This window comes from Lissotriton vulgaris, chromosome 3_1, assembly GCF_964263255.1.
Source record: "Lissotriton vulgaris chromosome 3_1, aLisVul1.2, whole genome shotgun sequence".
Classification (NCBI taxonomy): Eukaryota; Metazoa; Chordata; class Amphibia; order Caudata; family Salamandridae; genus Lissotriton; species Lissotriton vulgaris.
The window spans coordinates 1,935,340,499-1,935,353,733 of record NC_141689.1 but is presented as its reverse complement, the minus strand read 5'-3'; the positions used below and the strand labels follow the sequence as shown (position 1 = coordinate 1,935,353,733).

Sequence of the window (13,235 nt, the reverse complement as noted above, 5' to 3'; positions counted from 1 at the left end):
GTGTTCCAGTTAGTATTCATGTGCAGTACTGTCTTGGTATTTTCTTACGTGTTGTGTGTTCGCTTATGTGATGCAAAAGATATTGTCTCTTTCCACATAGAATGCAGGGATAAGTGCAAGATGAAGGTAGCTACTCTTGGGAAGTGCAAACCCTGCGATTCATGGAACGACGAGGCAAGAGAGAGCATCCCCTTGACCACAATACAGCCTCTGTGGAAGGAAGAAGCTATATGAACTTTACAGTACAATGGGGACTACAGAAATCCAAAATACACTTTGCATAAGACAACAGCTACCGGGGATCAGGAAAGCAGAAGTCTTTGGAGGGCTGGGGCAATTATTCGCTAAAACCTGTTATGAATTTTTTGTTCAGTTTCTGTTTAGATAGTGCTTGATGTTATGAACGGGTTCAGAGCATTAAGAGAAAAAAAATAGCAACTGTTCTGCCATATTTGTGTGCCTCTCAAGGGATAGAAAAGTGCTACACACATGACAATACAATATCACTGCCTCTTTCAATTACATTATGATGGAATCTTGTCTTTTGTTAAAGTTATGTGATGAAGTACCAATGCTGTGTATTTGTATCTGTGGTGGCTCCCCACTTGACCTTTTATTTCTGTGACTCTATCCCCCGGCACCCTAAGTAAACCGATATGTCCCGATTACAGCTTGCACTGTACTGGCGCTGATCAAACTCCACATCACTAGTTACTAGTACCATGCAGTAACAACCCACCAGTTATTATTTATTTTATTTATTTGAAAAGTTTTATAAAGCGCAAGACCCAGACGGATATCAGAGCACTGTACAAAGAGGAAAACTGACGTTGACGTACAGATACAGTATAAGTACAATACAATAAAGCAACATGAGAGAAGCCTGAGGCATCAAGTAAATAGGGGTGCTAGGGGAAGAAGAGGTAGCATATGATCAAACAGGTAAAAGCCCACCTTTATGGGGCCGAGCAGTTTAGTTAATCCAAAGAACAACAAAATGCGTTTCAAACCTCAAGTAAAAATGATGGTGAAGCACATATTTCAAACACAAAGTGAAAATAATTGTAAAGCATACATTTCAATACACAAAATAAAAATGATTGTCAAGCACGAAAGGTAAGTGTGTAGTAAATGACGTAGAGGTTATTTCTGATGAAGTTCTTCCAACAGTAGCCATTTGACTTGATTTTTGAATGAAGCAGTCGAGGGGTTGGCTCTGATCTCTGTTGGAAGGGCATTCCAAATTCTTGGAGCCAGCCCTGAGAAGGTGCGATTGTAAGTTCTCTTTTTGTTGAATTTCGGTGGTTTCAGTTGTAGGGTATTGGAGCTTCTTAAGTTTCGCATGGATCCGGAGAGCTCGAGTTTTTTGCCAGGTAAACGGGCTATGGAAATGTATAGCTTTATGTGTCAGACATACTATCTTGACGCGGATCCTTGCTTCAATGGGAAGCCAGTTAAGCTGGATTAAGTCAGGTGTAATATGAAAAGGCTTTCTAGAGCCTGTGATTAGTCTGGCAGAGGCGTTCAGAGTAGCTCTTAGCGTAGCTAACCTAGATTTAGGAAGCCCAGCTAGGGTAACCAATCCGTATTCTACTCGTGAGATAACTAAGGATTGGACTGCTGACTGGATGTCCTCGGGAGGTAGAAAAGGTTTGATTTTCCTCAGAGTGTTGAGCTGATGGTTGGCACACTTAATGGTTGCACTGATGTGACCTTGCATGTTTAGAAATGTGTCCTGGGTGACACCTAAAGAGCAAGCGGAGTCCACCATATGCGGGGTGCAGTTGAGTGCAGAGATTTTTTGTGACCCAGTTTTGCATGGGGGCTTTGTGGTTGCGGGGGGTAATCAGGAGAAATTCAGTTTTGAGGGAACTAAGTAACAGATGATTATGTGTTATCCATTGTTCCATGCAATTATGAGTAAACGCCAAGGGATAGAGAATTACTGTGCGGACTCAGTTTTACCAGGCGGTATTCCGTATGGTATGTCCCTTTTCAGGTGGTTTAATGCACACATATACCATCTGCTTTGAGCAAGGGGTAAAAGTGTGCAAGGTGTTACAGTAAAATTGGGCAGGGGTTATTGTAAGGCAGGGGTGAAGAGGGTAGAGGAAGGAATGGAAAATGTTGGCTGGTGGGCAGAGCATGTAGTGCTCCCCCCAGTGCTTGTCTGAAATACGGGCAGGTTATGAAAAGGATCCGGGCTACAGTGTGGCTTTTTCCTACAGTTTCTGGCTGGTAAAGTTGGATTTGTTATTTCCACACCCAGTAAAATCACTGGCTGAAACACTGGACCTCTCATAATTGTTTGGAACAGAATTCCACTTAGGAATCCACTTTGTACAGTTCTCAATCAACGCCCATGTTTTTATGGGTGCCTTGCAAGTGGGCTGAATAGAGCGAAAGAGCTCAACATGATGAGGCATGAGAAGCAATGAAACCCCAAACAAAGCCTCCCCCACCTGTAATTTGCTCTTGGATTACCTCCTTGGCTGAGTGGGGCAGGATCTATTGGGACTGACATTTCCAATCTTTTACAGTTCCATACTATTTATTAAAAAACAATCGCTCCACTACATAATGCCAACCTTCAGGTGCCTCTGGCTGAAAGGGAACGGAGAGGGTGTCCTGTTCTGTGAAGCAAAGGGAGAGGCCGAGAGTGAAAGAAGAAACAACCCTTCTCACCTAGATGTGTATACCTCAAATAAATGTAAATATGTGCAATTGGTTAATCAGCAAATCCAAAGACTGCTTGGGAGTCTCTATATACCTTTAATTGATCGAGTCATTTAAGGGTTCATGAGGACAAATAGTGTTATCAGCTGGGTCTGGAGTGCTTCTTTCTAATGAAGCTTATTAAAAAGGTTTGTACTAGTACAGACTGATTACCTATTACTAAACATAACCTTGTTCTATCTTAAACACCAAGGGCTCTATTTAGAGTTTGGCAGATGGGATACTCCATCACTAATGTGGCACATGTCCTGTCACCATATTACAGATTCATAATACGTCTGATGGGCTGCATAAATGTCAAGTATTCCAACTGCCACACTCTGAAGAGGGCCCTTCATCTCTTTGCACATTTTGTGGCAGCTTATCTTATACTGTGTCTCATATAATTTAAAAAGAATGACTTGCATATTCACAGTGCTTGCAGTCGCAGTCTGGGACCTCGGAGCACTGTAAATAAACAGGTCTCTATTCTCCAGTGCATCAACCTGGATTCAGTTCTGTGGCTGTCTGGTTACACACAAAGACATCCACAATGATCACATTACCCAAAGAAGCTTTCATAACCTAAAATAATGTATTTTCCACTGATTACTTTGACTTGCTTTTATTTTTTATTTAATGAGGGTGTGTTATATTTTATACGTATCTACCTGAAAGGCCAAGAACATAATTACATAATAGTTTGTTCTATAATATTTGGCAGGTTTAGGGAGTCTCAGGCCCTTTTAGGCCAATGGGTGTTGTACTCTTAAGTGAGAGCAGATTTGTAATTGGCTGATTACAGCACAGTGACGTGCTATTCAATTAATAGCTAGCTTGCATGGGTGATAAGATACTGAAAGCAACTCATGACCCTAGTGCAGCTTTAGTGAGCACTCAAATTACAGCTAAGCTTGTCTCACATGCACTGCTGAAAATGGAAACATACTCTGGGATGCCTGAAATTGAGCAGTAAGGGGAGACAGCAGAAAGGAGGCGAAGTCCAACAGTCACTGTACACATTAATTTTTAGATGCTCTGCCCCAAAGAAAATAGTAACGAGGGCAATGTTATAGTAAATCTGTTCAGGCTTACTTAATGTTTCACAAACATAATGCATTTTAAAATGTCTTACAGTTTCAATACCCTACTGCAGAGATCTTTGTACACTTAACAGTTTCCAAGTTATATTTGTCAGTAAGATAACTCAGCTGGTCAGCGGACTTACTTTAGAAAACTGTGTGCAGTCCAGTCACAGGTTGACTCATTACACAGAGTGTTAATGTGCCTGTGTAAAGTACAATGTGTTACAGGCGGGTCAAAGATTTGTATGTTATGTATACAGCTCAGTGGATTGCTTTTGCTACAGAGAGCCTCCTGTTGCCTGTGAGGCACAAGTTATAAATCTTGTAATATAGCTTTGTGACAAAGTTAGAATTGCCACCTGAGCCACTAACAGAAGAAAGTGTCACTTTTGCAGTAGTTTTCGAAGAGCCGCAGAAGTGCTTGATTTAGAGTTAGAAACTCACAAAGGATACGTCCCCTTTGAAACAAGAGTCATGTATGAAAGCAGTCAGAAGAAGAAAACAAGCATTAGAAATGCAATCGGGCTCGGATTTATTTGAGTTTGAGCTAATGGCATTGTAAATGCCAATGTATTGTTGCTATGTGTTATGGAGTGTGTTCATGTGATGTGTACTGCCAGTGATCTCCTTGTGAGTGTGAGAATATTGCACCGTTACTGCCTGTGATGTCCTTCTTGTGAGTGTCAGAAGCTTGCACCTCTGCTGCCTGTGGTCTCCTTGTGAGTGTAAGAAGCTTGCACTGCTGCTGCCTGTGATGTCGTTCTTGTGAGTGGGAGAAGATTGCACCTCAGCTGCCTGTGGTCTCCTTGTGAGTGTAAGAAGCTTGCACAGCTGCTGCCTGTGATGTCCTACTCACTACTCTACTCACTACTCTACTCTACTCACTACTCTACTCACTACTCTACTGTACTCACTACTCTACTCACTACTCTACTCACTACTCTACTCACTACTCTGCTCACTACTCTGCTCACTACTCTGCTCACTACTCTGCTCACTACTCTACTCACTACTCTACTCACTACTCTACTCACTACTCTACTCACTACTCTACTCACTACTTTGCACTCACTACTCTACTCACTACTCTACTCACTACTCTACTCTACTCACTACTCTACTCTACTCACTACTCTACTCTACTCACTACTCTACTCACTACTCTACTCTACTCACTACTCTACTCACTACTCTGCACTCACTACTCTGCACTCACTACTCTGCACTCACTACTCTGCACTCACTACTCTGCACTCACTACTCACTACTCACTACTCTACTCACTACTCTACTCACTACTCACTACTCTACTCACTACTCACTACTCACTACTCTGCTCTCACTACTCTACTCACTACTCACTACTCTGCACTCACTACTCTACTCTCTACTCTCTACTCTACTCACTACTCTACTCTCTACTCTACTCACTACTCACTACTCTGCACTCACTACTCTACTCTCTACTCGCTACTCTACTCACTACTCTACTCACTACTCTACTCACTACTCTACTGTACTCACTACTCTACTCACTACTCTACTCACTACTCTACTCACTACTCACTACTCTACTGTACTCACTACTCTACTCACTACTCTACTCACTACTCTACTCTCTACTCACTACTCTACTCTCTACTCTACTCACTACTCACTACTCTGCACTCACTACTCTACTCTCTACTCGCTACTCTACTCACTACTCTACTCACTACTCTACTCACTACTCTACTCACTACTCTACTCACTACTCTACTCACTGCTCACTACTCTACTCACTACTCAACACTCTACTCACTACTCAACACTCTACTCACTACTCTACTCTCTACTCTACTCACTACTCTACTCTCTACTCTACTCACTACTCACTACTCTGCACTCACTACTCTACTCTCTACTCTACTCTCTACTCACTACTCTACTCACTACTCTACTCACTACTCTACTCACTACTCTACTCTACTCACTACTCTACTCACTACTCTACTCACTACTCTGCACTCACTACTCTACTCACTACTCTACTCACTACTCTACTCACTACTCTACTCACTACTCACTACTCTACTCACTACTCACTACTCACTACTCTGCTCTCACTACTCTACTCACTACTCACTACTCTGCACTCACTACTCTACTCTCTACTCGCTACTCTACTCTCTACTCTACTCACTACTCTACTCTCTACTCTACTCACTACTCACTACTCTGCACTCACTACTCTACTCTCTACTCGCTACTCTACTCACTACTCTACTCACTACTCTACTCACTACTCTACTCACTACTCTACTCACTACTCAACACTCTACGCACTACTCAACACTCTACTCACTACTCTACTCTCTACTCTACTCACTACTCTACTCTCTACTCTACTCACTACTCACTACTCTGCACTCACTACTCTACTCTCTACTCTACTCTCTACTCACTACTCTACTCACTACTCTACTCACTACTCTACTCACTACTCTACTCACTACTCTACTCTACTCACTACTCTACTCACTACTCTACTCACTACTCTACTCACTACTCTACTCACTACTCACTACTCTGCACTCACTACTCCACTCTCTACTCGCTACTCTACTCACTACTCTACTCACTACTCTACTCACTACTCTACTCACTACTCTACTCACTACTCTACTCACTGCTCACTACTCTACTCACTACTCAACACTCTACTCACTACTCAACACGCTACTCACTACTCTACTCACTGCTCACTACTCTACTCACTACTCAACTCACTACTCTACTCACTACTCTACTCACTACACTACTCTACTCACTACTCTGCACTCACTACTCACTACTCTACTCACTACTCTGCACTCACTACTCACTACTCTGCACTCACTACTCACTACTCTGCACTCACTACTCACTACTCTGCACTCACTACTCTACTCCCTACTCTACTCACTACTCTGCACTCACTACTCTACTCACTACTCTACTCTCTACTCACTACTCTACTCACTACTCTACTCACTACTCTACTCACTACTCTACTCACTACTCACTACTCTACTACCTACTCTACTCACTACTCTACTCACTACTCTACTCACTACTCTGCACTCACTACTCTGCACTCACTACTCTACTCACTACTCACTACTCTACTCACTACTCACTACTCTACTCACTACTCTACTCACTACTCTACTCACTACTCACTACTCTACTCACTACTCACTACTCTGCACTCACTACTCACTACTCTGCACTCACTACTCTACTCCCTACTCTACTCACTACTCTGCACTCACTACTCTACTCACTACTCTACTCTCTACTCACTACTCTACTCACTACTCTACTCACTACTCTACTCACTACTCTACTCACTACTCACTACTCTACTCACTACTCTACTCACTACTCTACTCACTACTCTACTCACTACTCTGCACTCACTCTTTACTCACTACTCTACTCACTACTCTGCACTCACTACTCTGCACTCACTACTCTACTCACTACTCACTACTCTACTCACTACTCACTACTCTACTCACTACTCTACTCACTACTCACTACTCTACTCACTACTCACTACTCTACTCACTACTCACTACTCTACTCACTACTCTACTCACTACTCTGCACTCACTACTCACTACTCTAGTCACTACTCTGCACTCACTACTCACTACTCTGCACTCACTACTCACTACTCTGCACTCACTACTCACTACTCTGCACTCACTACTCTACTCCCTACTCTACTCACTACTCACTACTCTGCACTCACTACTCTACTCACTACTCTACTCTCTACTCACTACTCTACTCACTACTCTACTCACTACTCTACTCACTACTCTACTCACTACTCACTACTCTACTCACTACTCTACTCACTACTCTACTCACTACTCTGCACTCACTCTCTACTCACTACTCTAATCACTACTCTGCACTCACTACTCTGCACTCACTACTCTACTCACTACTCACTGCTCTACTCACTACTCTACTCACTACTCACTACTCTACTCACTACTCACTACTCTACTCACTACTCTACTCACTACTCTACTCACTACTCTACTCACTACTCTACTCTACTCACTACTCTACTCTACTCACTACTCTACTCACTACTCTACTCACTACTCTACTCACTACTCTACTCACTACTCTACTCAACACTCTACTCAACACTCTACTCACTACTCTACTCACTACTCAACACTCTACTCACTACTCAACACTCTACTCACTACTCACTACTCTACTCACTACTCGCTACTCACTACTCTACTCACTACTCTACTCACTACTCTACTCACTACTCTATTCACTAATCTGGTGGTGTTAGTGCTGGTAGTACTGAGGTGGTAGTACTGGTAGTAGTGGTGGTGGTTGTGGTACTGCTAGTACTGGTAATGGTAGTACTGGTAGTGGTAGTACTGGTAGTGGTGGTACTGGTAGTACTGGTGGTGGTGGTAGTACTGGTGGCTGTAGTAGTGGTAGTACTGGTGGCTGTAGTAGTGGTAGTACTGGTGGTGGTAGTACTGGTAGTATTGATGGTGGTAGTACTGGTATTACTGGTGGTAGTGGTAGTACTGGTGGTGGTGGTAGTGGTAGTACTGGTGGCGGTGGTAGTTGTAGTACTGGTGGTGGTGGAAATGGTAGTACTGATGGTGGTAGTTCTGGAAGTACTGGTGGTGGTGGTGGTACTGGTAGTGGTAGTACTGGTGGTGGTGTTACTGGTAGTGCTGGTGGTGGTGGTGGTACTGGTAGTAGTGGTAGTACTGGAGGTGGTAGTACTGGTAGTGGTAGTACTGTTGGTGGTAGTACTGGTAGTGGTGGTACTGGTGGTGGTGGTACTGGTGGTGGTGGTACTGGTGGTGGTGGTACTGGTACTGGTGGTACTGGTACTGGTGGTACTGGTGGTGGTACTGGTAGTGGTAGTGCTAGTGGTGGTGGTGGTGGTACTGCTGCCCGTAGTACTGGTAGTGGTAGTACTGGTGGTGGTGATACTGGTGGTGGTAGTACTGGTGGTGGTAGTGGTACTGGTATTGGTAGTACTGGTAGTGGTAGTACTGGTGGTCGTGGTACTGTTAGTACTGGTGGTGGTGGTAGTTGTAGTAGTGGTGGCTGTAGTACTGGTAGTACTGGGGGTGTTGGTGGTACTGGTAGTGGTAGTACTGGTGGTGGTACCGGTAGTGGTAGTGCTAGTGGTGGTGGTGGTACTGCTGCCCGTAGTACTGGTAGTGGTAGTACTGGTGCTGGTGGTGGTACTGGTAGTGGTAGTACTGGTGGTGGTACCGGTAGTGGTAGTGCTAGTGGTGGTGGTGGTACTGCTGCCCGTAGTACTGGTAGTGGTAATACTGGTGGTGGTGGTACTGGTGATGGTGGTACTGGTAGTGGTACTGGTATTGGTAGTACTGGTAGTGGTAGTACTGGTGGTCGTGGTACTGTTAGTACTGGTGGTGGTGGTAGTTGTAGTACTGGTGGCTGTAGTACTGGTAGTACTGGGGGTGGTGGTAGTACTGGTGGTGGTGGTACTGGTGGTGGTGGTAATGGTAATGGTAGTACTGGTAGTGGTAGTACTGGTGGTGGTAGTATTGATGGTGGTAGTACTGGTATTACTGGTGGTAGTGGTAGTACTGGTGGTGGTGGTAGTGGTAGTACTGATGGTGGTGGAAATGGCAGTACTGATGGTGGTAGTACTGGAAGTACTGGTGGTGGTGGTGCTACTGGTAGTGGTAGTACTGGTGGTGGTGTTACTGGTAGTACTGGTGGTGGTGGTGGTACTGGTAGTAGTGGTAGTACTTGAGGTGGTGTTACTGGTAGTGGTAGTACTGTTGGTGGTAGTACTGGTAGTGGTGGTACTGGTGGTGGTGGTACTGGTGGTGGTGGTACTGGTGGTGGTGGTACTGGTAGTGGTAGTACTGGTGGTGGTACCGGTAGTGCTAGTGGTGGTGATACTGCTGCCCGTAGTACTGGTAGTGGTAGTACTGGTGGTGGTGATACTGGTGGTGGTAGTACTGGTAGTGGTACTGGTATTGGTAGTACTGGTAGTGGTAGTACTGGTGGTCATGGTACTGTTAGTACTGGTGGTGGTGGTAGTTGTAGTACTGGTGGCTGTAGTACTGGTAGTACTGGGGGTGTTGGTGGTACTGGTAGTGGTAGTACTGGTGGTGGTGGTACTGGTGCTGGTGGTGGTACTGGTAGTGGTAGTACTGGTGGTGGTACCGGTAGTGCTAGTGCTAGTGGTGGTGGTGGTACTGCTGCCCGTAGTACTGGTAGTGGTAGTACTGGTGGTGGTGGTACTGGTGATGGTGGTACTGGTGGTGGTAGTACTGGTGGTGGTACTGGTATTGGTAGTACTGGTAGTGGTAGTATATACTGGTGGTCGTGGTACTGTTAGTACTGGTGGTGGTGGTAGTTGTAGTACTGGTGGCTGTAGTACTGGTAGTACTGGGGGTGGTGGTAGTACTGGTGGTGGTGGTACTGGTGGTGGTGGTAGTGGTAATGGTAATGGTAGTACTGGTAGTGGTAGTACTGGTAGTACTGGTGGTGGTACTGGTAGTAGTGGTAGTACTGGAGGTGGTGTTACTGGTAGTGGTAGTACTGTTGGTGGTAGTACTGGTAGTGGTGGTACTGGTGGTGGTGGTACTGGTGGTGGTGGTACTGGTAGTGGTAGTACTGGTGGTGGTACCGGTAGTGGTAGTGCTAGTGGTGGTGGTACTGCTGCCCGTAGTACTGGTAGTGGTAGTACTGGTGGTGGTGATGCTGGTGGTGGTAGTACTGGTGGTGGTAGTGGTAGTGGTATTGGTAGTACTGGTAGTGGTAGTACTGGTGGTCGTGGTACTGTTAGTACTGGTGGTCGTGGTACTGTTAGTACTGGTGGTGGTGGTAGTTGTAGTACTGGTGGCTGTAGTACTGGTAGTACTGGGGGTGTTGGTGGTACTGGTAGTGGTAGTACTGGTGGTGGTGGTACTGGTGGTGGTACTGGTAGTGGTAGTACTGGTGGTGGTACCGGTAGTGGTAGTGCTAGTGGTGGTGGTGGTACTGTTGCCCGTAGTACTGGTAGTGGTAGTACTGGTGGTGGTGGTACTGGTGATGGTGGTACTGGTGGTGGTAGTACTGGTGGTGGTAGTGGTACTGGTATTGGTAGTACTGGTAGTGGTAGTACTGGTGGTCGTGGTACTGTTAGTACTGGTGGTGGTGGTAGTTGTAGTACTGGTGGCTGTAGTACTGGTGGCTGTAGTACTGGTAGTACTGGGGGTGGTGGTAGTACTGGTGGTGGTGGTACTGGTGGTGGTGGTAGTGGTAATGGTAGTGGTAGTACTGGTGGTGGTGGTACTGGCAGTACTGGTGGTGGTGGTGTTAGTGGTAGTACTGGTGGTCGTGGTACTGTTACTACTGGTGGTGGTGGTAGTGGTAGTACTGGTGGCTGTAGTACTGGTAGTACTGCTGGTGGTGGTGCATGTATCAATGAGTCTAATTTTTCCTAATGAAATAGCCATTGGCATTACGTGAGACACACAAGACATTTGTGAATTCCCATTGTAACAGCGGGAAGGCTCTGTTTTCCATGATTATTGCGTATTCGCGTTTTTTCCACAAACTTTAAAATAATGATGACTGCATGTTAACTCTGGGAGTCAGGCTCAACAGCACGTGTCACGAAGGTCACTTTTAACCTTCATCATTTATTCAACCAGTAGTCTGCATGTCAGCACTTATTAAAATTCGGAAACAAAGCTTACAGAACCAGAATCCAAATGTTTTAAAATAAAACGCCTTTAAACCCCGTTTTTTAAACCACAGACAAAAATAGTGCAGCGCAGCGTGCGAGGAAAAGAAGGAAATGACCTTTGGAAATGAGAGTATTCAGGAAACACAAGAACTACAGTGTGGACGAGCATGTATGAGTCATCTTCTGTGAGCCTCGCCTGCTGCCTCATCATTTTACATTGAACGCGCTCACCGCTGTGAAAGTGCACGCATCATCTGGATTGCATTACACGGGCACTCTGACAGCTCCTAATTAAGATTAATCCCTCTGCTGTGCTCGTTCACGTACAGAATATGCCATGAAACTAACATCAATGACGGACGAAAAGTCAATATAGCCTATCACGTCAAGGCTACTAAATAGACAGCACAGCGAAGACGAATCACTAGGCACATGCCATAAAACACTATGGAATTTAAGGAATGTGCCTGGCCATAGCCCTACATATCCTTTTTTTTTCTTTAACATTAGGATCTCGAAGCTCCGCCCCTTCGGGGGCGTAGTCCGAGCCCTAAAAAGTGATCCTTTTTAAATACGAGAACCCTCACTCACCCGAGGGTGACATGCTTCATCATTGGGCTCCCTCCTCACATCGGGACCACAAGGTCCCAGATGTGAGCTACAACTCCCAGCCAGAAAAGTGTAGGGGATACCAGTGAGCAAACAGTGAGTGAGGGGCAGAATGCAAATCCCAAAATAGAGAGTGATGAAAACTATCTCAGGGGCCCAAAAACTTTATTCAGTGATACCCTTGGATAAGAATAACAAACCAAGAGGACTAGGGGTTCAAAACAAATATACTCCCATAGTGATCAACATGTTTCTGCCTTTGTTTAGACTCAAACCAAGTTCTCTAGGCATTCATCAGGGCCAAAAAATCATTCCAGTCAATCTGCATCAATAAATACAATAAAAAATTCAATAAGATGGCTATACTGGCCATGTCCAAATATAGTCACGGAGATGATGGGTAGTTAATACGCCATCTCCATCTTATAGAAGAGTTGCATTACACCTCTCTATAGCCACAAGGTACCCCTCAGCCAAAACTCGGCTATCAGTACACAGTATTCGCACTGGATGCCTGTGTTTACGGGGGTCCTGGCGAGAGATTGATTTAGAGTTGCCTACTGTTGGAATCATGTCAGTGGTTGAAGGATGCCAGTTAACTGTTGTCAACTGACATCTTTCAACAGGCCCACCTTCTTTTGGAGCCATCATTGTCATTCAACTAGGGTCTTACAGACACCCTTATGTCCTCTTGGTCCAAGCTGTGGTCGGACCATCTGATCAGTTGACCTATTGCAGGATGGCATAGGCTGACCCTCAGTGACTCCAATTTCCTGTCAAGACACTTGATGCCTGAAAGCCTGGTGGTACCAGCATAGATAAGTAAAGTCACTCCTAATACATTTCTGACCATTCCTCTAGGTAGAGAGTCAAAACGTATTGGTGCCTTTCGAAAGAGATTGTTCTCTTTGGCCAGGTTGGTCTGAAGATCCTTGAACGTGGTGTGCATGTTGGGCAGGTATTCCATGATTATAGGTCATGGCCAGAAAAGTCTTGCTAGGCATCCCGTAACACCTTCGAGCCTTGCTGGCTCAAATGATGCATGAAGGCCACGACTTGGTGAAGTATGTCTTGCTTGCTTGTTT

At 45.0% G+C, this 13,235-nt stretch overlaps 1 protein-coding gene across 5 annotated transcripts in view; it reads left to right on the top strand.

Moving 5' to 3' along the window:
• CBR4 (carbonyl reductase 4) overlaps positions 1–1,107 on the top strand; it is a 232,346-nt gene extending 231,239 nt beyond the window's left edge. For 4 of the 5 annotated variants that reach the window (XM_086962412.1, XM_086962413.1, XM_086962417.1 and 1 more), the window contains one exon: positions 101–1,107. Coding sequence is in view for 2 of the 5 variants with exons in the window: in XM_086962417.1 (XP_086818543.1) it covers positions 101–234 (134 nt within the window). In the remaining 3 variants the exon portion in view is untranslated. The remainder of the gene's footprint in view (positions 1–100) is intronic. The other variant, XM_086962418.1, reaches the window with a different exon arrangement.
• The last annotated feature ends 12,128 nt before the right edge of the window (positions 1,108–13,235 follow it).